General features: G+C 38.4%; 2 protein-coding genes across 2 annotated transcripts in view; both read left to right on the top strand.

Moving 5' to 3' along the window:
• LOC137244225 (lysosome membrane protein 2) overlaps positions 1 to 22861 on the top strand; it is a 913474-nt gene extending 890613 nt beyond the window's left edge. Inside the window, exon 8 of the mRNA XM_067772921.1 lies at positions 22387 to 22861. Coding sequence (XP_067629022.1) covers positions 22387 to 22403 — 17 coding nt within the window. The 3' untranslated portion in view covers positions 22404 to 22861. The remainder of the gene's footprint in view (positions 1 to 22386) is intronic.
• A 251-nt stretch (positions 22862 to 23112) lies between these two features.
• LOC137245959 (putative nuclease HARBI1) lies at positions 23113 to 27290 on the top strand. Its single transcript, XM_067777125.1, has 4 exons — positions 23113 to 24226; positions 24332 to 24408; positions 26108 to 26330; positions 26398 to 27290. Exons 3-4 carry the CDS (start codon positions 26267 to 26269, stop codon positions 27288 to 27290), a joined length of 957 nt encoding a protein of 318 aa, XP_067633226.1. The 5' UTR covers positions 23113 to 24226; positions 24332 to 24408; positions 26108 to 26266.
• The last annotated feature ends 367 nt before the right edge of the window (positions 27291 to 27657 follow it).

Below are 27657 nucleotides of genomic sequence, written 5' to 3' on the forward strand. Positions count from 1 at the left end.
TGATGAATATCTCAAATATTTTGCATATTATTACAATACTACCCCATCTACAGTCCATAACTGTTGTCCATTCGAATTGATCTTTGGCAAAAACCCCAGACTTACGAATTTTTACAAAAAAATACGGTAAGCCCATTGTACAATTATGAGGCTTACGATAAAGAAATTAAATACAGGTTACAAATAGCACGGGATAGAGCCTTTAAATTAGTAAAAGAGGCTAAAGAAAAACAAAAGACTATTTATGATAAAAATATTCACTATAAGGAAATAAATATAGGAGATATAGTGTTAGTAAAAAATGAGGTAGGCCATAAGTTAGATAGTAGATATAAACGGCCCTATAAGGTTGAAGAAATCGATGAAAATAATAATTTTACTCTAATACCCTATAAAGAAGAAAATATTGATAATAAAAATAATGACATTTTAATCCCATCTAGAATAGGAAATGAGGATAAGCAAAAATTTCTCAGTAACATAAAGAATGGCAATATCATAAATAATAAGAAAATAATACACAAAAATAGACTTAAATTAGTAGAATAAGAAAATTTTCAACCTAAAAACACAGAATACAAAAGTAGGATTAATTCATACTTAACTAAATAAAAATAGAATGTTCATGCATTCTCCAAATGCATAAGCATTCTGAAAAAAGGGAGATGTAGTGTAAACAGCCAACAATTTAATGCCAAATAGTTAAATCAGTCTAATATGCTACCCTGATACAAAAATAGTCATATGGTTTCTACACGAAAATGTCGCCTTCACGCCAACCCTCCAAAAAGTTGTGTTCTGTTGTAAAATCAGCTTAGCCTCATTAGAGGGCATCATTATCTTTTCTCAACAACCTACCCATAAAAATGGCGAAAAATGCAACATTACTTGCCCTCACTGCCATTGATGGTGCAGAAAACAGCCCTGTCAATTAGCTGATGAATCACACGAAGCTGAATTTTTGTAAAAATGGTTACAATTTTTGTTCTTTTCAAGTCATGCAGGGTGGCACTGAACATTTTAAGTGGCTATAATTTCACAGGGCGAAGTGAGAATCTTAAAAATGTTTGCCGCTGAAAGTGGCGACATTTTGGTGTAGAAAAGAAATCACCATTAATGTTCATCAACACATAAATATGCATTTGATAATTATTGCTAGCATAGCCAGTCACGCGATTTAATACAGGTGTGTGTACAACACACAACCAAACAAATTTGAATTCCAGCAAATTTGCAAACATTGCATTTCCCACAGAAGTCACAGCTCAACACAGATGTGTAGGTACATATTTTGTATCGAGTTGTACGTAGGTATGTAAGTATGTATGCTTAAGGTAGATATGCATGTAAGTATGTATGCTTAAATGTAAATATGTATGTAAGAATATGTTTAGAATAATTTAATATAAATAAACTGAAATATTTGAATAAAGAGACATTCAGAATTCGCTCACTAATATCAAAACTCATTTACCTGCATTTTGCCTGCCCATTGCCTACTAGTTCGCCAGGTCTTAGCCTTCTGCTTAATAAATCAGCTGAATTGTCCTTCGACCATACGTGTTCCCAGTTTTTCGCTGTGGTATTATCCTGAATGTTTGAAACTCGATTCGCTACGAATTTTTGTAAATCTCTTGGCATATTTTCCAACCAATATATAACAACCAGCGAGTCTGTCCACAACGTATAATTAATCTCGCTCCAGTTCATCGCCCTCTTGACCTCTAACTATAATCTGGACAATAGCTCACATGCTGACAATTCCAATCTAGGTATCGTAACTTTCTTTATCGGTGCTATCCTAGTTTTGGATTCTATTAATCTGCACTCGTTTGGCCCACTATCTCCCACCGTTCTAGCATATATAATTGCCCCATAGGCTGACTCTGACACATCCGCGAAACCGTGCAGCTCTACTTGCCCCCACGAATTTGTACCAAGCCATCTTGGTATTCTGAAATCTTCTGGCCTTTTCATTTCACCCCAATAATCTTTACATCTCTCTTCTAATTCAGATGGCAATTTTTCATTCCATTCTATCTTCAAGCGCCATAAGTCCTGTATCATCACCTTTTCTATTACAATTACCGGCGAAATATACCCATTTGGGTCAAATAATTGCGCCACATAGCTCACAACAACCCGTTTTGTTATACCATTTGGGAGGTCTGTAGTCTTCACTATAAATATATATTGATCTGGCGAAACCAACCATATCAGCCTTAGTACCCTCGTCTTGTCTCATAAGCTCCTTACTATTTGACCTCCACTTCCGGAAGCTGAAACCCGCACCATTAAGTATGTATTTGCTTCGCTAGATTGATCGCGTCCTGCTCACTATTTGCTCCAGTTACACAATCATCCATATACATATCGTTTATGATAGCTTCTGCAACTTCTGGAAAGTTATCTTGCGCACCTCTGGCACACTGTATCACTGCTCTTACAGCATTGTGTGCTGATGATGCCATACCGTATTTCACTACTGTTAGCCAATTTTCTCTTAACGGTTCCTCTCTATCTTCGCGCCAAAAGATTCTTTGCAGATCCCATTGATTCCTTGCAATCTTAACTTGTCGGAATATCATTTCAATGTCTGCACTAAATGCAATCATATGCCTTCTAAACCGCATTATGTTCTCGCCCAAATCTATCTGTAACTTGCCCCCTAGTAGTTGCACCTCATTTGGTAAGACCCCTTTGTTGGTGCGCCAACTTGCGTCAAAAACAACACGAAACTTTTTGACCACACAATGATGTAGGATATAATACGTCAACTCGTTCTGCCTCGAATGTTTATCTATGATCTTCATATGCCCCAGCTCCTAATATTCTTTCATAAATTCTATATATTTCGCTCTCCACACTGGCTCCTTCTCTAACCGTTTCTCTAAATATAGAAATCTTCGCAGCGCAATTTCTCTTGAACTGCCTATGTCCCTGACATCTTTCAGGGGTATAGTAATTACAAACCGGCCATCTTTATCTCTAGAATGAGTATCCAGGAAAATCTTCTCTACTAGCTCTTCTTCTTCAGTTTGCATTGAGTACTCATGCACTTGTTCCATTTCCCAAAACTTTGGTATTTAACTTGTCTATCTCTCTATTATCTTTGTAGCTCACCATTGACACAAGGTCACCTGTCTGTTCATACAAACTTTGCGCACATTCACTAAAAATTACTATGCCCACTGTTGTCTGCATCAAAGCTATAACCATCCAAGCTATTTCGTATTACTTTAATGACGATTCTTGCAACTAAGCTAGCCCCAAGTAACATATGCACACTTTCTGGTACCCAGTATTTTGGTTCAGCTAACTCACCTTCTATGGAATGATGTATCGGACCTACCATTGTACCTGGTGCAGGAAGCACCGGAGACCACTGGCTCTCTTTAGGCAGGATCCAACATTCTGCATTGATCTGCACACTCCATGAATACCAAGGCTTTAGCACCAACATAGTCTTGCCCACTTGCAGCGGATTTCCCTCAATGCCAACCTTTTTTTTCCAATCGGTTCTGCACTTATACCATACCTTTGCTGCAATGTAAAAGTTATCATAATAATCTGTGCCCCCGTGTCTAGCAACGATCTTACAGGCCCCAATTCATAGCCCTTTATAACGATTTTCATTATTGCTGTTGGTAATAATGTCCTTGCCCGCTCTTGCCCATTATTAAAATTCACTGAATACTTTTCATTAGTACGAATAGGTTTATTTGTTTCAATTACAGCTTCAGTTTTCATTAATTTTCTTCTTGGCTCTTCTGTATCTGAAGCATCTACTATTCTATGGCCATCTCGCCCCTTCTTGTCCTCTTTTTGCACCGCATTTGTTTGTCTCCTGGCCACCTTTAATTGTCAATCCAATTATCTCTTTGGTCTCGAATTGTTGTGCTGGGATTTCACCAGCACAATATTTACTTATTTCTTCGGTTCCCGATTCGGGCATAGCACACTATTATGCTTTGGCCTACCAAGACACTTCCAGCATTCCGCCTGGTAGCAGTTTTAAGCTCCATGCCCCTTCTTAAAACAATTTGGGCACAATTTTCTTTTCCCAATGAACTCTTTTCTGGCAATGATATAGCATATGGTTTTCGCCACATGCATCACAAACCATTTGCATCGCTCTTGCACCTAATGATGACGCCCGTGTTCTTGTCCCTGATGATGACGGTTCTGCTCTAGCCTCAATTAGCTGTTCTGCTCTAGCCCCTTGTTGCCTTGCTCCACTCTGTTGCTTTGGATTATGCCCCGATATGACAACTGCCGATTCTACGCGCCTACGGATATCAGATGTATTTGCTAGCGCAAGTGCTTGCCTATCCAAAAAGGATAGGAAATCATCTAACTTCGGAGTATCGGTTTTCCTTGCTAGCTCCCGTTGTTTGGCTGTTTCAGTGTCTAAGCGCTCGTGTAACGTGTGCACCATGAAAAAATCCCAGTGATCCACCGGGAGTTCTTGCACCTGTAGCTGACGTCGCACCTCATACGTCACATTTGACATGCGCCTTAAGTCGTTTTCTCGCACCGGGCCTTTCAATTCCGGCAGCCGAATAAAATTCCTCAAATGCTCTCGCCCAATTAAGTAGCTTTGATCATACATTTGATTTAGTCTTTGCCACGCTTCATATAATTGTTAGCCTAGAATTGCCATTACCCAAAAGTCAACTTTTCACGCCTCACAAGAGAATTCGTCAGATATAGAAATTTGAATGATGGATCCATTTTATCGTTATCATGTACGGCTGCACGGAATCGATTACGAAAGCCTGTCCATTTAGAAACCTTGCCATCGAACTCGCCGCAGGTATTTTTTAGATTATTCTGTTGGACCAGCATTTGCACCTGCACATTAATCGGTTGCTTATTGTTATCTGGCCCTCAATCGGTTTCTCTTATCTAATTTGCTCTGTATTTTTGCATGCGCCTCCAAATAGACTGCCTCGACTGCAGCTAGATTCTGCTCACAAAACTGGTCTAGCTCCTCTTCGCTCACATCTTCAATCACCGCTGCGTATTCTTCGTTGTATGATTACCAGGTTAACTTTATCGAGGTTAGCCTTACTTTAATCTCGCCCCTGATGCTTGTTCAAAGCCATCGATCCTACAAAAATTTAGCCCCCATTGAATAATGGCTGCATGTGATTTCAGCTTTTTCTGCGATGCCATTGCTGCAATGAAATAAACCACACAAACAACGAATTTATACGAAGGTTAGCGATTATTAAACATGTGCCCACAGCTTTCGCCTTCTAGCTCCTTCTACTTTGCCCCAATTAAATTCTATAAACAAGCTCGCCACAACTCAATATGGAAGCTATGATTATATTTCTTGCACCAGCATCTATGTTTTTTTTTTTTAACTCTAGCCCACGTAAACCAACAATATAATTATAATGCTGCAAATTTTAGCACCATTATGTATTTTTGCGGCCACCGTGGTGTGCTGGTAGCGTGCTCCGCCTACCACACCGTATGCCCTGGGTTCACACCCCGGGCAAAGCAACATCAAAATTTTAGAAATAAGGTTTTTCAATTAGAAGAAAATTTTTCTAAGCGGGGTCGCCGTGTTTGGCAAGCGCTCCGGGTGTATTTCTGCCATGAAAAGCTCTCAGTGAAAACTCATCTGCCTTGCAGATGCCGTTCGGAGTCGGCATAAAACATGTAGGTCCCGTCCGGCCAATTTGTAGGGAAAATCAAGAGGAGCACGACGCAAATTGGAAGAGATGCTCGGCCTTAGATCTCTTCGGAGGTTATCGCGCCTTACATTTTTTTTTTTTTTTATGTATTCTTTGCTCGCATGTGTGTTCGATTTCTGGCCCACTTAATCCGTGCCCCTCACAACTACCACACAATCAAACATGCGATGCACACATATGCGCCCACTATTTATATCTTTGGCTTGCATGTACGTTTGATCTCTAGCCCACCTAGTCCGTGCCTCTCACAACTAGCACACAATCAAACATGCAATTGCCAACATCTGCGCCCACACCTACAGGTTTTTTATAGAAACAAGCCCACTTTTAGCACACATTTTTTATCATTTCACCACTTTTTTCGCTGTGCCCCAAACTACCCTTAATTTTCCATATAATTCTTGCTATTCTTTATTCTTGTTTACATTGAATATCACTGTAAAATACATCATTACCCCATTTTATATATGTATGTACACACACTTGCCCATTTTCCAGCCCCATATATGTATAGTGGCTCACTGATGCATAAATTTACATAATGCGTAATATCTATTCAGACAAATCGAACATGTTTTCACAGATGCTCCGCTATACATATATATATATTAGAACACCCACAGAAATAAAGCGCTAATTTTTTTCGCTCCCCACGCATTTTCTGAAAGAATGGGGATAAAAAATAAGATCTGTAATAAAATCTGGCCATCTGTAGTGAAAAAATTCCATGGAAATTGGACCTAAAGGCTGAAAATGCAATAAAAGATTGTATATGTCTTTATTGGCTAATATCTTGTAAACCAGTAATTTGAGGAGAACTAATGACTTAAGGTTTTTTATTTAGATTGAAGTCAGGAATAAATTGCCCACATAAATGTTGTACCTGCGAGTGTCCTTTCAAGGACTTTTAATAAGTCGAAGTTAATTTTTAATTTTTTATTTTTTTGTAATGGTCAAATAAAATACATGCAAAATAATGGATTGGATAAGCTATACACCGTTTAGATGATATTAGCCACAGTTTCATTTTAACATTGCATTTTAATTTTATTAACATTTTTGCAATGGTGGGATAGCGTAAAACTAAGTAAAAACGGTTTTTAAATTTCTAAAAATATACAGAACGAGGTAATTCAGGTGTAAAGTTCTAATCCTCTTCACTCCACATAAAAGACAAGATTTATAAAAAAACCTGTAGTGAAAATATTCCATGCGCTTTTTACCTAAAAGCTAAATATACACTAAAAATTTTACATATCTGTCTTTATTTGGTAACATCTCGTAAACAAGTATCTTATGGAGAAATAATAACATAAAGACTTTTGTTTAGAATGGTATCAGGAGTAAAATGCCCATATAAACTTTTACCAGCGAGTGTCCTTTTAAGGACCTTTCATAAGTCAAAGATTTTTTTTTTACGAATTTTAAAAAAATAATTTATTAAATAAGCTATTTTTGTCAGTAAACCGGTACTAAATTGTCACAAAGGGCTTGGAAATATATTTATAATAAACGTGCATTGTAATTGCGAGCTCTAGGAAAAAAATTAAAAAGAAAAATTTTATAGATTATTTAAACAAAAACTGTCAAAAAGAAAATGTTTAATATTGTTTTATAGACTTCAAAACATTTCATATTATTATTTAATTTGATTCTTTACTTTAACATAGCATATAAAATTAGAACTATGCCCCTGAATTATCTCATTCTCTATGTTTTTAGAAATTGAAAACCCGTTTTTACTTAGTTTTACGCCATCCCAACATTGCAAAAATGTTAATAAAATTAAAATGCAATGTTAAAATGAAACTGTGGTTAATATCATCCAAACGGTGTATAGCTTATCTAATCCATTATTTTGCATGTATTTTATTTGACCATTACAAAAAAATAAATAATTAAATTCGACTTATTAAAATTCCTTAAAAGACACACGCATGTAAAACATTTATGTGGACAATTTACTCCTGACTCCAATATAAATAAAAAACGTTATATCATTAGTTCTCCTAAAATTACTGGTTTACAAGATATTAGCCAATAAAGACATATACAATCTTTTATTGCATTTTTAGCCTTTAGGTCCAATTTCCATGGAATTTTTTTACTACAGATGGCCAGATTTTTTTACAGATCTTATTTTTTATCCCCATTCTTTCAGAAAATGCGTGGGGAGCGAAGAAAATTAGCACTTTATTTCTGTGGGTGTTCTAATATATATATATATGTTTTGTTCTGCTCGCACCACATATGTGTACTTCAATACACTAACTACTCGACCCGTATATATGTATCCCAATGCACCAGCTAATCGCGCACGCAAAACAACCACGACATGGCTGTACAAGCACCTCGTTATCGCTATATATATATTTTAACCGATGCGCAATATATTCTTCTCAATGCTCACAATATATGTAAAAACCAATGCATTATTTTATCGCACACGTAAAACAAATCGCAATATCTTTTTCCAAGCGCCCCTTATAGTTTTGCTTATACATTTTAGACCGATGCACAAACATATTTTTCTCATTTTTCTCTGATACTCATATCACTAGTCTGATGCTAAGTAAATGAAGCCACTACAACAATAAAGCAGGCAGTCACTTGTATCTACATAAACGAATCAATCATTATGTCTACACATATGTACGTACACACAGCGGAGAGAGAAGCACAAACACATGCTTATATCTTATCTGAGATGCTCCCAGAAGTAGGCAATGATTTGTGCAAGTATCAGTCACAAATACAATCGCATATGAGAAGCTATAAACGTAGTTATAGCTGAGTAATTTTATAGCTGATAACTAACTAGTAAGTTCTGGAAATAGAAGCTCCGAGAAATATGGAACGAGGAAATGGAAGAGTATTAAAAGCAGCAACAGTAGAGGCACGATAATCAGTCTGATTTAAGCAATCTATTAGTTGCGAAGTATAAGTGTTACTGTGAAGTACTTTAATAAAGGCCATTTTGCATTATTAAACAGAGGAGTTATTTATCCAACAGTTTAGTGATTCGAACATTAGTAGAAGGTTGCAAATAAAAGGAATTGCACTAAAATCGTTACAATTGGAGTCAGAAGAGGAATTGTTAAATAAATTCCGAAGACTTCGAATACAATTTGGACATGACAAAGTTAAGTGAATTAAGGATACAGCAACTTAAAGAAGAGTTGGAAGCCCGTGGATTGAATACAACCGGCAATAAGATCGAACTTCAAGCACGGCTATGAGACGCTATGGAGTCGGAAGGAATTAATGTGGACGATCATGTCTGATGGAGACGAGACAACAACAAACATTTAAGAGAAGAACGGAAGTCCGATTCCAGTCGCAAACGGAAGAATAATGCGATATTGGCTTTGTTATCACAGATATCGGCAAAAATGGAAGCCCAGGAAATACGCATAACAGAAATGTTGTCACAAATATCCACAAATATGGCATCCCAACTGGAATCCCAAGAGACACGAATAACATCTAAGATTAAAGCACAGGAGACGCGTATTTCCGAAATGTTGGCACAAATTTCAGCACAGTTATCATCTCAGATCTCCACATAACTAGAAGTGCAGGAAGTCCGTATATCATCTAAACTGGAAGCGCATATGGAAGAAAAACTAACCCAGTTTCATGAAGGCTTCAGTGGTCGACAGGATAAGATAGAGGCAGAGATGGATGCTTTGAAAGATAGGATCCAGGAATTACAATTGAACCGCCCAGTCACTTCAAAGTCTAATCCGAAGGTAGAAACTCCATCCTTTGACGATTCTGTTCATTTCCAGGTATTCAGCTTCAGTTTGAGAAGACGTCAGCAGTGAACAACTGGAATGCGGATGATAAAGTTGCTGCATTGTTCGTGCCATTGAAAGGACCAGCTGCCGAAATCTTACAGACTATTCCAGAGTACGAACGGAACAACTATGACGCATTGATGGCTGCTGAAGAACGAAGGTACGGAAGCGAACACAAGAAACAGATATATCAAATAGAATTGCAAAACCGTTACCAAAACGCTAATGAGACTTCGCAAGAGTTGGCTTCGGATGTTGAAATGTTGGCTCATTTGGAAAATGCGGACGCACCCGTGGAATACACCGAGAGGGAAAAATCCAGAGTTGTATAAATGATATACGGGACGTAGAAACGAAATGAGCGACATATGCAAACCCAAAACCCACATTCGCAGAAACGGTATCCCATGCACTGACTCGAGAAACAGCGTCACTTTTGAGTCAGCCCGCATACAAAGCTCATCGCGTGGAAGTGGAAAGGCTAGACTGGGTAGACACAATTTTGGAAGCATTAAAAGGAACGCAGCAGAAAAACGATGGTGACGTCAAATGCTTTAAGTGTGGAAAGCCAGGGCACATTGCACGTTATTGCAGTACCAATCCCTACAGTTCCAACAATGTGGGTGGCCGTAAACGCAGAGCTGAAGGAGATGAGCAAATCTCCAAGACCAATCAATCGTTAAACTAAAGCGAGTCAGCCGCAAGGGGCGACAGCTGGCTCCCTCAATTTAATGCCCCATAATCTCTATCTCGCAAATTGGAAGAAGGTCAAACAATCTTACTGTGGATGGAAAGGAACGTTTACTGACTGTAGATATGGGTGCATCTCATTCCATCATTCGAGCGGATTTAGTCAACAAGAAGATAAGACCATTGCATGGAGCAAGATGGCGCACAGCCACTGGAGAAAACACCACGGTTCTAGGAGAAGTATCATGTGAAGTCGCAATTGGGAACGTCACGGTAGTACACAATTTTATAGTGGCAGAGATTGTTGATGAAATCATAATTGGAGTGGACTTCTCAATCGACGAAGGCATCAAGATCGATATGCAAAGCAAGACGATGCGATAGAAGAACACGGATGTGCCACTTAATTTCGGCTACGAGAGAATCTACAGCAGTAAACGAGTGCTGGTGGAAGAGAGTCAGCAAATACCACCAAAATCAGAAGCAGTCATCTGGGCAAAGGTTGATGGAGATTGTGGGACAAACAAATTGTGGGTTGTCGAACCAGCAAACAAATCAGCAGCTATGACAAAACATGAAGGACATATTCCGGTAAGAGTACTCAATGAGTTCAAGTCACCACCCAAATTGACCAAAGGAGCTATTTGGGGAAGATGCCAAGAGGCTGAGTAGTTATTAACTGTGAACAGCTCCACGAACGTGTTTCATCTAGTAATATTGATCTTTCAAATGACATCACGGCATGGACGGAGGGGCTAGAAGAAAATTATCAGAGTAAGGCAAAGCAACTGCTCCTAAAGTACGCAAACATATTTGACCAGGATCGTTCCAAACCAGGCCGCACCAATGTTGTGAAACATCAAATTGACACTGGAGACGCGAGGCCGATACATCAAGCTCCTCGTAGTGTTCCACTGACGAACCGGGAAGTTGTGAGTCAAATCGCACAAGAAATGAGCCACAGTGGCGTCATCGAACTATCAGCTAGTCCATGGAGCTCACCTGTGGTACTTTTGAAGGAGAAGGATGGGAAAATGAGGGTTTGCGTGGACTACCGGAAGTTGAACGACGTCGCGAAAAAGGATAGCTACCCATTGCCAAGAATTGACGACACTCTGGACTCGCTCTCTGGTACGAAATGGTTTTCCACACTGGAGTTGAAAAGCGGCTACTGGCAAGTGGAGGTGAAGGAAGAAGACAAAGAGAAAACAGCCTTCAGCGTCGGAGATGGTCTTTGGCAGTTTACAGCAATGCCCTTTGGGCTATGTAATGCACCAGCTCTTTCGAGAGACTCATGGATCAGGTATTGAAAGGACTACATTGGAAAACATGCTTGGTGTACCTGGACAACATCATCGTATTGGGCAAGAACTTTGATGAACTGAGGCTGTAAAGGATTTACCAAGACCACAGAACCTACATGAATTGAGAAGTTTTTTGTATCAAACTTTTTCAGAGTATCCCATAGCCTCCATGAGCTTACAAGAAAAATAAAGATTTTGAATGTAAGAAGGAGCAAGAAGTGGCTTTCCAAACATTGAAGGAGCATTTTTGCACTGCCCCAATGTTGGCATATCCGATTCCAGGAGCAACATTTATTCTAGATACAGATGCGAGTGGATATGCTATAGGAGGTGTTTTATCACAACTGATCGATGGACAGGAGAAGGTAGTTGCATATTACAGCCGTTCATTGGAAAACCCGAGAGGAACTATTGCGTTACACGGAGAGAGCTTTTGGCATTGGTAGAGTAGATTAAACATTTTCACAAGTACCTCTACGCCCAGCGATTCCGCGTCAGGACAGATCACGCAGCGTTGAAATGGCTTTTCAGTTCCATAATCCAGAAGGACAATTGGCACGGTGGATCGAGCGACTACAAATCTTTGACTTTTCCATTTAGCATCGGAAGGGCAGTACCCATGGAAATGCTGATGCAATGTCACGAAGACCATGCAGTTTGGAATTCAAGCACTGTTCAAAAGCCGAGGCTAAAGAATACATTATAGATGTCCCAATAATGATTATAACATGTACAGATGAATGGGACAAGGAACAGCTAAGGAAATGTCAGATAGAAGATACATATCTGTCACATGTTATGCAAGGACTCGAACGAAACGAAGGACCAAATAGAGAGGAGATATCAGCAGATAGTCCCATTGCGAAGTCATATTGGGCACAGTGGAACAGTTTAGAATTGATATCCGGTTGCTTGAATCGAGTATGGGTAAATTCAAGAAGATAGTTGTTCCCAGAAAGAGGATTCCTGATGTGCTCAGCGAGCTGCATAATGGTCCAAGTGGAGGTCATCTTGGAATCACGAAGACGCTCGAGAAAATTAAGCAGAGAGAAACTATTGGGTTGGTTGCCGTCAGTTGGTAACCGAGTGGATCGCCAACTGTGAGGTTTGTAACAGAGCGAAAGGGCCCAAAACACGAAGTCATGGCCAGATGAAGCAGTATATTTCAGGTGCACCATTTGAAAGGATCGCCATGGATGTGGCAGGACAATTTCCTACTAGCAACCGCGGAAACAAATACGTACTGATGGTTATGGATTATTTCAGTAAATGGCCAGAGGTATACCCAATTCCAAACCAAGAAGCAGAAACAGTAGCAGAAGTGGTTACAAACGATTGGGTTGCAAGGTATGGGGTACCAATGGAGTTACATTCTGACCAAGGCAGGAATTTTGAATCAGCTGTGTTCCAAGAAATGTGCAAGAAGTTGCGCATTCGGAAAACACGGAAAACTGTATTGCATCCTCAGTCCGATGGTATGGTGGAACGTTTCAATAGAACATTGGAGGAGCATTTAAGGAAAGTAGTAGACAAGTACCATAAGGACTGGGATATACACATATCATTATTCTTGATGGCCTACCGATCGGCGGTACATGAGACAACGGGCCAAACTCCCGCAAAGGTAATTTTTGGCAATGACCTTAGACTGCCAGCTGATTTGAAGTTTGGGATAGATGCCGATGCCGAGAGAAATGTCAAGAAATCCACTGGTGTCTTGGAAGAAGATCTTGTAAGACAACGAGCAAATATTATGGTCACAAGATGAAAGCCAGATACGATAAAGCAATTAATTCGTTATACAACCCACAACGAAAAAAAGGATTGTCCCCGAAATTGCAGTGTAATTGGGAAGGCCAACACACAGTTGTAAAACGGATCAACGATGTAGTGTACCGCATACAAACCATTGGCAAACCACGAACCAAAATGAAAGTGGTTCATTTGGAAAGGCTGGCAGCGTTTAGATCGAGAGATTTGTCTGATCGGGACGATCAGACTTAAGCCGGAGTTATTGGTGCCGTATGTCGTATCGCTGTATCCGTATCCCTAACGTAATCAGCTGTTTATCGTTACGACGGTAAACCAAAACCCAATTGGTTGGCTACGATACGGTTACGACCTTAGCGGCACCAATAATCGATTGCATTGATTCTCATAAGGTTGGTCGAATCAGCTGTTAAAAGGTTACCGATACGGTTACCGATAAAGCACCAATGTCTCCAGCTTTAGGTGGAGGGTAGTGTGACGGATACTATTGACACTAAGTGATACTCACATCACTAGTCTGATGCTAAGTAAATGAAACCACAACAACAATAAAGCAGGCAGTCACTTTTATCTACATAAACGAATCAATCATTTTGTCTACACATATGTACGTACACATAGCGGAGAGAGAAGCACAAAAACATGCTTATATCTTATCTGAGATGCTCCCAAAAGAAGGCAATGATTTGTGCAATTATCAGTCACAAATACACAAGCATATGAGAAGCTATAAACGTAGTTATAGCTGAGTAATTTTATAGCTGATAACTAACTAGTAAGTTCTGGAAATTGAAGCGCCTAAAAATACGGAACGAGGAAATGAAGATTATAAAAAGCAGCAACAGTAGGGGCGCGATAATCTGTTTGATTTAAGCAATCTATTAGTTGCGAAGTATAAGTGTCAGTGTGGAGTACTTTAATAAAGACCATTTTGCATTATTAAATAGTGGAGTTATTTATTTAACAGTTTAGTGATTCGAACATTAGTAGAAGGTTGCAAGTAAGAGGAATTGCACTAAAAACGTTACAATGTGTACACCTTAATACATTATTTACTCGCTTACGTAAAACAAATCGCAATATCTTATCCAAGCGTCCCGTTATAGTTATACATATCTTCATTCCAATTCGTCGCACACAATATGTATAATTTTCCAATGCTCCAATATATATATTTTTCTTCCACACTCGAACAAATCTCAACATGTTTTTGCATACGCCCCATTATAGCCTTACATATATATCTTAAACCGACGCGCACACTATATATTTTCTACACGCTCGCAATATATATTTATAGCTTAATATATTATCTACTCGAGCACAAACCAAAATCCCCAAACGCCCCTCAATAACTATAAATTCTTATTTTATTTTTCGCACCATATATCTATGCCTATGAATTCTGTATTTTTTCTTTTCATGCACCAACCAACTGTGGACTGTATAAAACATATCCCTCACATTCAACCATTTTTTTTGTTTGCTCTAGCTCACCCTTTTTTTCGTTAAACGTTTGTGGTTGTTTTTATTTTATTGCCTTTTGTTATTTCGTTTTTCTTTTAAACACTGCGCACACACTTGTTCTCCGCTCGGATATTCAAACACTTTTACTCGCCCGTACAATTTCTTAACACAGCATTTTTTTTCAGCCGATCGCCATTCGGCTGGACGTTGACCAAAATGTTTCGTGCATACTTATGTGTACACACGCATGCACTCATGTATGCCTAATTTCACAAACAAGGAAACGACTCAAATACGGGAAAAAGGCCAAAGACCAGAAAAACCCCTTTTTTATTAATAATGCTCTACATACATACATACGTTTACATTTGTCTAGCACACTTAATAGAATTTTTACACTTATATTTTCTAGCCCACATAATTTATACTTTCTAGCCCACATTTCACATATAACCAACAACACAATTTGTTCTTTTTCTTGTCTTACTGGCACCGTGTCTTATTCTTAACTGACTGATTTTGCCCAACTTAAATCATTTTTCATTTCTAAAGCGCAATAATTATGGCAAGCCATGACATGTTGCACTCAAAAGTATATTTTAAATACAGTAAATTCATTCGGGCAGACGCATTCTCCCCTGCGCGACATTTATGACGCACAGTGGGAAAATGCCCCTGTAAGAAACATAGAGATTTAGGCTTAAGTAAACAAAGTACTATATCCGTTTTTCGAAGTTAGCCTCCAAAAAATAGATATCGGCTTTCGAAATTCGAAATTCTACATTTCGAAATTTTATTTTTTTTGTTAACGTGGTCAGCAAATGGAAAAAGTAAAAATGTGGTCGGTCGTGGTCCGTTCTTTTCTCTTATTTGAAGGGCTGAATTCTTTTTTTGGAAATTTAGTATAACAGCTGTTATACGAGGTGAAAAGTCAGAAGTCAGAGTCTGACTGTAGTCAGAAGTCAGAGTCTGACTTTTCACCTCGTATAGCAGCTCTTAAAATAAATTTCTCAAAAAAAGAATTCAGCCCTTCAAACAAGGGAAAAGAGCGGACCACGACCACACTTTTCGAAATGTAGAATTTGAAACTTCAAAAGCCGATATCTATTTTTTGGAGGCTAACTTCGAAAAACGGAGATAGCACTTTGTTTACTAAGCCTCAGTCTCTACAAAAAAGTGAGTTTTGTCCAATACCTAGAAAAAAAGTAGATTTTGTCGCATAGTGTAATTATTGTTCGGCCGAGTGCGTCTGTTTCTGAGTCGGTGGGCGCACCGGGGTCGATCTCAGTGGGAATAAATTGCTTGACCGTCGAGTTGTTCTGACGTGTTTTCTTACGGTGTGCTAGCTGCAGTGAACTTTTTCATCTTCCCTGCGTTGATATTCTTACAGATGATATGGATTATTTAGTGAAATCTAATATTCCTTTTTATTGTAAAGCTTGTGAGAGAGCGCGTCGCAGTTCTTTTCGCTTCCCACCCCCGTTCATCTTGACAATAATTCTAATCAACAGTATCATGCAAATGCTAATAACAAAAACAATAAAAACGAACAATGTGTGTGCAGTGGGTAAGAACGTGATTTAAAATCAATGAGTGCAATTATAGACGAAAACAAATCTTTACGTTCTGAGGTGACTGACCTGCGTTCTGATTTGAACTCTTTGCTGAAAATAGTGTGTGACAATAACGATTTTGTTGCTAAAGACATCAAAGACATTAAAGCTGACTTTGTTTTTATGAATCCATTTTTTCCGTTGCCTTGCTCTCGCTTTCAATCGTGTGATGATGTGGAGTATGGTGTTGCTAAGAGCATTTTAACCAACGATGTTCGTGAGACTTTTGTTGCTGCTAACAATTCTGCAGAGAAAATGTCGATCGAAGCCAGAAGTAAATCCAACGATGAAGGGAAAATCTCTGTCGATAATTCTAATGACCCAAGCAGTGGTTTGAATAATTTTTCTGATGTTGCTAATTCTGCGCCTGTTGCTGCTGACGTCGATGCTGACGCTTCCACGGCCCAAGGCGAATCTGAGTGGAAAACAGCGAATAAGCGCAAGAATAGGAAAAAGAAAAATAGACAAATGTTCACAAATGTGAACAAGGAAACGAATGTAAGCAACCAAGATAAATCAATGCAAGTTATTGTTGGAACAAGTTCAAACATTGATTTGGCTGTAGTACGACGTAATGTTGTGAGGCGCATTATATGGTTGCATATCTCTTCGTTTTTGAATACTGTCGCTGACGAAAATATTCTGAATTACCTTGCCGAACATATTTATATCGATAAAAGCCAACTGTCTTGCTTTAAATTAATAAAGAAAGGTGTGGATCCGCATACCTTAAAATGGGTAAATTTTAAACTTGGCGTGTCTGAAGAGATTTCTGACACTATTTTAAAATCAGAAACCTGGCCTGTGAACGTCAAAGTGCAGCCTTTTCGTTCCGTTCGTGCAAAAAGAGATTCATGATGATGTTGCAGCTATTCCAATGTTAAGTCTAATTTTAATTGCCTAAAAATATACTTTCAAAATGTATCTGGTCTTCGTACTAAATGTTCGGAAGTTTTTATGTATAGTTCTGCATTCGATTGTGATATTTTCGTTTTTGTTGAATCTTGGCTGAACGAGAAATTTTTTAGTAGTGAAATCTTTGATCCACATCTCTTTGATGTTTTCCGTAAGGACCGTGATCTTGTTAAAACCGGGTGCTCGAGGGGAGGAGGTGTTCTCATTGCTGTTCGGAGGAAATTCCAGGCGTCCGTGGTAACACTCGCTAAATCTGATACACTCATTGATCAGCTCTGCGTACGTGTTCATGGTTCTTCTGGAATCTTGTATTTGTGCGCTTCGTATGTTCCACCGATACCTTATATATTGCACATGCTGACAACGTTCTCTCACTGGTATCAAATGTGGGTGACAATCATCTTTGTGTACTTGGAGATTTTTATTTATGTAATTTGAATTGGTCTCATATTAAGGACACGGCTTCTTTATGGCCTCTAACGTTGACTCTTCAGCCGAAATTCATGTTATTGATAGTTTCTTAAGTATTGACTTGGTACAAATTAATGGGCTATATAATAGGCTAAATAGAATTTTAGATTTAGTGTTCATCTCAAACAATGTTCACTACACCTTGTCTGAATGCTTCACACCAATCTTGCAGACCGACAAACATCACGTTTCTATTTCCCTATAATTGGAGTTTTATGAATTTGCTGAAATTACAGATAAGCCTGAAACGAATTTCAGCTATAGTGCTTGCGATATGTCGTATCTTAATGAAATATTATTAAGCATTGATTGGTGTGAATCATTCCACGATAATGATGTCACATCTTGTTTTCATGTTTTCAAAAATAAGGTTAATGAGTTGTGCTTGAAGCATATCCCAATATATAGAAAAAAACATATAAGACGCCCTGGCTTACTAAGAGGCTAAAACATCTGAGGAATGTTAAGTGCAAATCTTTAAAACAGTATAAAAGAACTGGAGATGCGGCGCATTACTCGAAATTTCAAAATGATTTAAAGGCATTCAAGTGCTTGAATAGGTTTTTATACAGAAATTATGTTCTGAGCTTTGAGAGTAATATAATGTCGAACTCAAAGGCGTTTTGGCGTTTCATAAAGTCAAAAAAGGCCTGCTCATCTGTCCCTAGTAATGTGTTTTTCAACGACAAATCTACAAACAATGCAGTTGATGCTGCGAATCTATTTGCCGATTTTTTTTTGTTCTAATTTTGAACCAGACACTCGCGTCCACACGAGTTTGCCTTCCATGAGCAACTCAGCGCTCAATTTTGGATCTTTGCGTGTTTCCGTTACGGATGTTGTGAATGGTATTGGAAAGCTTAAGCCGTCTACTAAGACGGACTCAGATGGTCTTTCTGTCATATTGTTGAAAAACTGTTTGTGTTTGGCTGAGCCTCTTACAATTATCTTCAACAACTCACTGGCCATCGGAACATTTGTAGATGACTGGAAGCTAAATTCAATTTCCCCCATATTCAAGAGTGGTACAAAAATGATGTTCGTAATTACAGACCTATTTCGAAGCTCTCATCTGTATCCAAACTTTTTCAGATTATGGTAAATGATAAAATATACTTTGCAGTAAAGGGCCTAATTTCGAACAATCAGCACAGATTCGTTTCAAAACGGTCCACTGTTAGTAACTTATCTATTTTTCTGAATACTGCATTTCCGCTTTTCATAATAGATTGCAAGTTGATACAATATACACTGACTTTTCAAAGGCTTTCGACAAGGTTTCGCACCAGATACTCTTGGCTAAGCTTCTGGCATTAGGTTTTCAGTCCACATTTTTGATCTGGATTGAGTCGTATCTTTCAAATAGACATTGCGTTGTTGACATAGACAACGCCACGACCCAGCCCTTCATTGCTTCCCCTGGGGTCCCGCAAGGATGTATTCTAGGGCCTATTTTTTATTTTATTTATAAATGATATCGGCTCATGCTTCGCTTTTGTTGTATGCAGACGATTTGAAAATTTTCGCCACCATAAATAGTTCTCGTGACTCTGAACGGCTGCAATCAACTCCTCAATGTTGAAAGCTGGTGTTGTTTAAATAGTAACTTTTCGAAATCGGCTAATGTTCTACGGACTTCATATAGTATTGCGGGCTGTGCCCTGGAATCCGTAGAGGAAATTAAAGACTTGGGAGTATTTTTGGCTCTAAATTTGGTTTCGCTAACCAAGTCAACTACGTTATTACTCGGTCTTATGCCATGCGAACGTTCATTCGTAGAAATTGTTCAGCTTTCACTAACCCTCACACCCTCAAGTCTCTTTATTGCTCTTTTGTCAGATCGAGACTGGAGTATGCTGCTATAATTTGGAGACCCTACCATACTGGTCCCTCTAATCATATCGAGAGAGTTCATAAAGTTTTTTTACGTTTTGCTCTCCGTTCTTTGAATTTTTCTGATCCTTTACCGTCATATGAATCGAGATGTCGTTTAATTGAACTGAGTACGCTTGAAAATAGACGAACCATCTTATCGTGCTCGTTTATCATTGGCTTAATTTCTGGAGCTGTAGATTGTCCATCGCTCCTGGAAAAAATTCAGTTCAATGTTCCCTGCAGAAACTTGCGGCATTTTGAGACCTTTAAAATTATTTTTGGAAGGACCAACTACGCGGTAAACGCGCCTATTGCGAGGGCTTGTGCGGATCTCAATTTGTTTTTCAGTTCTTCAGGTGTTGACTGCACTTCTTTGTATGTAATCCTAATTAGTCATTTAAGATCTTTCTACTCTTAATATTATACTAGTCTGTAAAAATTTGTAAATTTAAAGACTCAAATAAATAAATATGGCGGGTTCGGTTTTGAATAGAAAAGAGATAAGACGAGATCTCTCGTTATAATAGCTGTGATTTTATTGGTAGATATTAAATATACAGGAACTAATATTACCTTTGATAAACGGCAAAGATCGCTGGCTGCAGATGCGTATTGTACGGCTGTTGAAATCCAATAGGCCGGTTGTATCGAAAGCGACAACCGTTGACCTGCAAAATCCTCCGTTTTGGAGGGGAAAGGCACCAACACATCAACCCCGACATGCATATGCCTGAGTGCTGACAAAAGGCACCCATACGCGTGCATGTACATGCATGTATATGCATATGGCTGTGATGGTGTTGGTGGTTATAAATTAAATCGAGTTGCAGAGTTGCATTAGGGCGATCGCAATCAGATGCGGAAAAGTTGGGCATCCTGCCTGAACATGATGCGGCCCTCTTAGCGATACGCAACATCGTTTACCCCCACCGATCTCCGACCGCTGAAAAAGAACGAGAAAAAAATTCTTTAAAACTAAACCTAACCTAGATCGTATATTTCGCCAACGTCGCGGATTACAGCATGCCACCTAAACTAGGAAGAAAATGATCGGTTATGAAAAAATGCAAGTGAATATTTCTTGCCATTTATTAACAATCCCTAACTATATGAATTCCATACGCAATATAAGTAGAAGGTCGATAGGGCTGGGCGGAGAGGCTGAGGTCTCCGCTCCACACTGGCAAATTTTTGTTTTCTCCTTTTGTTGGACGGAGAGGCCGAGGTCTCCGTTCAAGATTCGTAGTTTTTTTTGGTTGGACAAAGAGGCAGGGGCCTCCGTTCCAGAGTCGCAGTTTTTTTTTTTTTGTTGAGGTTTTCCTGGGCTGGACGAAGAGGCCGAGGTCTCCGTTCCAGCGTCTGACGTATCGTATCACTCTAAGGGCGACGGCTTTCTTTGTTGCACGAGGTGTGGCATCTTATGGATGCGCCGGGGTGAGTGGCCGTGAGGTTGGTTGGTTGAGGCGCGTTCTCGCTACCGTGCATGTCTATTATAGATTACGTATTATATTATTAATTAGTGCTATCGAAATGGACCTTATTTCGAACAGCTCATGCATATTTAACAAAACTAGTAGGATTGCGGTGTGTGAGAGGTTAGAACGGACGTGATTCCAAGCCACCCGCGCATAATTACTTGTTTTGGTGATAAGCGTGGGAGGTTGGAAAGGACGTGATTCCAAGCCACTCACCCAAATCATTGCGTATTAACGTTAGTAGATATTTCATTACTGCGTCTGAAAAGGGTGTTATTTTATTAAAGAACGTATGTTAAAATAAACAAAATCAAGTGCAATCGAAATCGAGTTACGCCGAGCGTAAACGAGCCAACGAAATTATGCATTTAGCATTGTGCGAAAGCTCATAACCATCCCCTGACATGACTCTTCAGATTTGCGACGCTTTTCACGACGGGTTCTATCTGCATGTATCATTATGCTAAATGTTACGTGCAGCCCTGTCGTATGTTTATTGGTCAGCTGATAGCTGGTATGGTGAGTTGGTGGAGTGAGAATATAGATATATATATATATATATATATATATATATGTATGTATTTACTTGTCATTGAGACTAGGTCTCTAGGGCTGTAGAAAAATTGCTTTTTCATTTCGGGACTCTTTAATTTCGGCACTCCGATTTTATTTTGTACTGAAACCTTAGTCCTGACTGTTTGTGCTGTTTGTTGTTGAAAACAACAAGTCCTGCTCCCCAGCCACAACAAACATAATCAACTTTATGGAATTAGCCGAAAAATGTACAACGCTTGATTATAATACCCGTGCATCTACATGGTGCGTTAGGTATTCTACTTTACATAATGCGACCTTTGGTCGGTAGATGTCGCTGAGTCTCGTACTAAGTAATTTGTGGTGTGTTTTGTTTTACCACAAGTGGGGTCGCAACTTGGCTGAAAATTTATAAAAAAAAAAATGCTTGTGCAGTTGCATTTTCACCATTCAACATTATTTTTGACGTGTATTGTTGATCATGTTGAAATTCGTGAAATTAAGTACGTTAAATCTCGGCCAAATGAACAACAGATTGAGAGATGTAAAACGCGACATGCCACATGTAGCGTGTGAAATGGTTAGCGCATGAGGCCTAACGTCTGTATTGCATTGCTTGACTGTCAGGAGTGAAGTGTAGAGATTTTGACATTTGCTACACCTTTTTCATTTCCTGAATGGCAAAAAAGTCATTCATGTAAAACACGCGGTGGTGATAGATTTTATCCTTTTTATTAATTAATTTGTTGCCTTTTTATTTTCAGGAAAGACAAACAGTTGAAGGCGATTCACATGATAGCGGCCTCGTCAGAACGCCGCGAACTTCCATTAATACCATCCACTTATAACAAAGCAAACGATATAAAAAGACTACAACTAGCATTTGGACAAGCCAACATTTTCAAATACTTATATATTTGGTAATAATATGCCACCAAATATAAAACGATATTGAAGCAGATATGCCAAACCGCGCATGAATGTTGAGGATTTTGAGTTCCTCAAACGAAAATCACCTAACACATAAATTTTTTTTGGTAAATGTTCTGCGTACAAACAAAAATCGTGGCAAATCAATTTAAAACGTGTCATAAATTCATAAAAAGCAGTTTGTGTTATCAAAAAGAACTTAGGTGCTGCGCCTTTTTTTTTTTGGTTAAAAATAAAGATATATGACCAATTTTGCACGAGCTTACATTAAGCCGGTGGAAGAATGCGTTCAACCGCATCTGTGCGCAAACGAGTCTACAAAGGGCAGCAAATGTGAGTAAACTTGCGTATGCTGCCAAACAGTGGCGTATCCGTAGACGGTTAAGCGCCAATTAAGTAAGTAAGTAAGATCAAATATATTTATTTGGATGAAATTCAGCATGCATTGGGGAACCTTCATAGTTAATGCCGACTACGAATGTCATCGGCTAAACAAAAAAGTGGCTGAAAGGCTTTTATATGTAGAAATACATTCATGTTTGCCCTTGTGAATGCTTATCAAAATGCAACGGTTCGGCCATTCATGAATTGTCACCGAAATCCTCTCACGGAAGTCAAATGAAACTTGCATTATCAGCCGGATTGAAACAAACGGACTGTTGTTAGAGGCGCTGGTTGCAAATTAGAATTGTGTTGATTTTAAAAAAAGTTGAACCTATTATTCCCTCTTGCCGAGTTTCAATTTGTTTTTTTTCCGAGCTCAGAGTTAATTTAAACCAAATTTCAAAAGGGTATGAGTTAAATCACTCATGGCAGGATAACTCTAAGTTAAATCACTCATGGCAGGATAACTCTAAGTAAAAAAAACTTCCCGTTCTGCATGTGAATCATTTTCTGAACCGTTTTGGTAAACCGTTGTAACACTGAATCTATAGACCGCACATCTATATTAGAAGGGGGCTAACTAAAATCTGATTAACTATGCAATACCTACCGAACTGTGTCCTCGATTTACTAATGCCTCTACTAATCAGCGAGAAAACACTGTAAAGACAAAAGTAGATTGGCGCATTTACGTGTGCGGAATGTGTCCTAAACCAATAATATTTGTCATATGGGTAATGTTGAGAAAAATATGCACGTTTCGAAATGATTGCAGGATTATTTCGGGATTGTTTCAGAATTATCTCCGGATAATTTTAAGATCGTTTTCAAGAAAATTTTGTAGTTATTTTGAGATCATTATTTCGAAACAACCCCTTTTTTATTTCGCAATTATCTGCGTTTTATTCTGGTTTTATGAAATTAATCGGAGTCGGTGATTTTGGTGGAGTACAATTAGGACGACATAAATCCTCCCGACAGGTCTGTGCCATGAAGAGACTCCAAATTCGAAATGATGAAACGACCCGATTCAGCTTTCTTTAGGGTAGAACGTCACATTATGGCACATGCAAATTCCGATTGGATTGTACAATCACATTTTGCTTTTCAAGATGCCATCTACGTATATGGTTATGGAAATGGGTCATATTTTACACAATGGAAGTTGTACTCGCCCTCGACACCATACATGATATGTATATGTTGTGCATCGTGATGTTAATCCAGATAATATGTTGTTTCAGGTGGAATAGATGTTTGTGAACGGACATAAGAGGCTTGCTACTTAATGTGAGTACGATATGAAGTATGCTATCGAAGATTATAATGTAGCTTCTGCTTTTCATATATTTTCCTCGTGAACCTGTTGGTTGTATCCACAATATATGTATGTAGTCAGTGGAGCACAGATGTCATGGTTAACTTTCGGTGTGGCTTGAAGTCACATCCATCATTTTGGGCATTACCAAATGGTAAGTTAAATTATCTAATTATCAATAATGTCTACGGATTATATGTGATCAAATGCCCTTGATCGCGAGTCCATCACACAGGGTCCTACTAGCGTCCCCGCCGATAGCATACGTACTTTTTCGTGTCGTTCCTTGGAGGGGTCATGGAATCATGCGATTTTCGTGAAGATGCAGCTGTGTGCTTGCAGGTGCTATTGCTACAAAAAAAAGACTGGGTCTAACAATGGAGGACTCAGATTTAATAGTGCAACATGTGCCAGAAGAAACGAGCTAGAATAGGTGCTGAATCTCATTTGTAATTGCTATTTCATAGTGAAGCTATATTTAACTGGTTATATTTTGGAAAATTTACGTATTAATTTTGTAATAAAAGTTGACATTGAATTTATTGCAATTAAGCTCTTTCAGTTAAATTAATCGCTTTAAAGGGAAAAAGAGCATTTTTAATATATACACTAATACTAATTTCACACAGACGGCTTATTGAATAACAAAGGCAATTTTCTACATTAAGACGCTTATTGAGCTCAATCTTCCCTACAAAATTCGAATCTATTATTATTTCATTAGTAGCTAATCGAATGCCTAATGAAGTCAAAAGCACAATGCAACTCTGTTGGCAGCGTTCCGCTTCCGTTTCCGTTTCTTAGTTTTCAAAGCAAATGTCATTGTCTGCATGGCGGAACGATACAAGGTGGCCGCATCGAACAGCTGATTATAACCTTTTTTATTTGATTTGATACATCAACTACCGGCGCAGTACAATTTTGACATTTGTCCATCGAATTTACAAGTACTGGAATTTTTTTTTTGTAGGTATGTCACCATGCTCCCACCTTGTATCGTTCCGCCATGATTGTCTGTCTCATCCTTCATATTAATCGAGCAGTTACTTCTGTGTGAAAGCAAAAAATTTACGATTTCAATAGCAGGTGAAATGAGATCATTAAGTTTCTGTGTGAAAACAGTATAACATATTTAGTGAAAATATTAATTTAATTTATCATGGAAAAAAGTATTAAAGATAAACTAATCTTTTCTACGTTACGGACGTTAATAATTTACCTGAAGAAATCCAATAATCATAAATATTGTGAAGACCTCAAAGTGCAGGCGTTTTGGGACTTCACAAATATTTAATAAAATTGGATTTCTGTAAATTGTATACTTTAAGCGTATACACGTCTTTTTGAATTGTACCTTTGAATTGTATATTTTAATTTTATACTTAGAACATGAAGTACAAACGTATTAATTTAAAGTATGTTTTTTCATACATATATATATTATACATTTTATAAAATACAAGTTCTATATAGTATATACCTAGTATAAATTACTTGAAATTTTAGGCGGTTACTTTTGGCACAGCCTATAGAAAGTCATGAACATACACATGTATATATAGATAAGGAATGCGAAAGAGTACAGCATGAAAATTGTTGTTGTAAAGCTAATAGATTAGTTAATAAGAAACATTAGGGGTTTTCTTTTTACGCGAGCTCTAAAAAAATGCTCCATCTAGCTAAACAATTTTATTATGTTGCTTCACAGCACTGGTTTCAGGTGTCAAAATAAATGTTGTGTTTGTGAACATTTTAAAAGAAAAACGAAAAAAATGAGTAGTCCTGTCGATTCATTGATAAATATTTGTATTTAATTGTAAATATTAAATAAAGAGTGTTTATTTATTGTCTAGTTTGTTTCCCTGCCCATTGGCCAGCAAAATTATGTATGCGAAGTGGTGAACGAAATATTGGAGGCCGTATATGCTAGCTCCAGTTCATCCTCCGAAGATTCGGAAAGCGAAAATTAACAGCATGAGAGGTGTAACAACTTCGAAGGCACGTCTGATGCGATGAGCGGGATGGATTTCAAAGCGCACATGAGACTCAAGCGTGAAACAGTGGTGCATCTTACCAGTAATAACAAAAGCTATTTTAATTAGTAAATACATTTATAAACTAAACAAATATTTGATTTCTCTAGCGAGGTATTCCACATCTTCTTTTGTTGCTGACCAGTCTGGTGTTGGAAGATCACGTATCACACCCAAGAAATCCATTTACATGCATATATGGTATATTAGCAACAGAGTGACATTTCGCCAACTAGGCAATTTGTTTGGTGTAGCCACATCAAGCGCATGGTCCGTTATCCAACGCGTTTCTCGCTATTTGGTATCTATTGGTGATGAATATATCAAGTGGCCAGAAGGCATTGAGCTACAAAAAACGACTGAAAAGTTTTACCAAAAACAACGTATCCCTGGTGTTATTGGAGCTATAGACTGTACGCACATTGGTATTAAAGGCCCGAAGGATCAAAAAGAAATTTACTTCAATCATAAAAAAACCTATAGTATAGTGCTGCAAGCTGTAGTGGATGCCGATAAAAAGTTTATTGATGTAACCTGTGGCGAGCCTGGGTCACTTCATGACTACAGAGTTTTGAGAAGATCCAAACTCTTTAACGATGCCGACAGACTACACGAACAAATGTTTGCAGGTTCATATTTTATAATTGGGGACTCGGCTTATCCGACGACGAATTGGTTGGTGTGTCCATATAAAGACTACGGAAATTTGACTCAAAGTCAGCGAAAATTTAACGAAATCCATTCTTCAACGAGAATGGTTGTTGAAAATATGTTTGGACTTTTTAAAGGACGTTTCCGAAGACTTATGAAGTTTACGGAACAAACAGATTTGCAGACGATTACCAACATCGTTGTCAGTGCGTGTGTTTTGCATAATATTTCCATCACCCATGACGATTTGTGTGACGCTGAAGAAAATGAAATAGAGGAGTCGAATTCCAATTCCAACTTAGATAGAAGGGAAAATCTTTTTAATTATTTAAGGCAACACAATTTAATTTAAAATAACCTTTTGACTTTGAAGAATAAATTATTATAAAAATCTGAAGATAACACGTTCATTTTCCTTCGACCAATGCTTGTAAGTATAATGGGATGCCAGAAAATTTCCCTCATTACCAAGGTGCTTTATGCGATTCGATGAGGGACTCATAAACCTAACGGCAAACGCAGATGGCGTTGGAATTGTCATAAGTGAAAGTGTCTTCCAACGATTAGCTCTTTGATGGATCGGGCGCTTCGGGATATTCATACCTGGACATCAAATGTCGGGTTGAAAGTAAACGCGGATAAGACGGATATGGGTTTGTTTACAAAGAGGTGCAAAGTCCCAAATTGGACCAGGCCTAAGTTAGGAGGGGTGACCCTAC

This window comes from Eurosta solidaginis, chromosome 3, assembly GCF_040869045.1.
Source record: "Eurosta solidaginis isolate ZX-2024a chromosome 3, ASM4086904v1, whole genome shotgun sequence".
Lineage (NCBI taxonomy): Eukaryota > Metazoa > Arthropoda > Insecta > Diptera > Tephritidae > Eurosta > Eurosta solidaginis.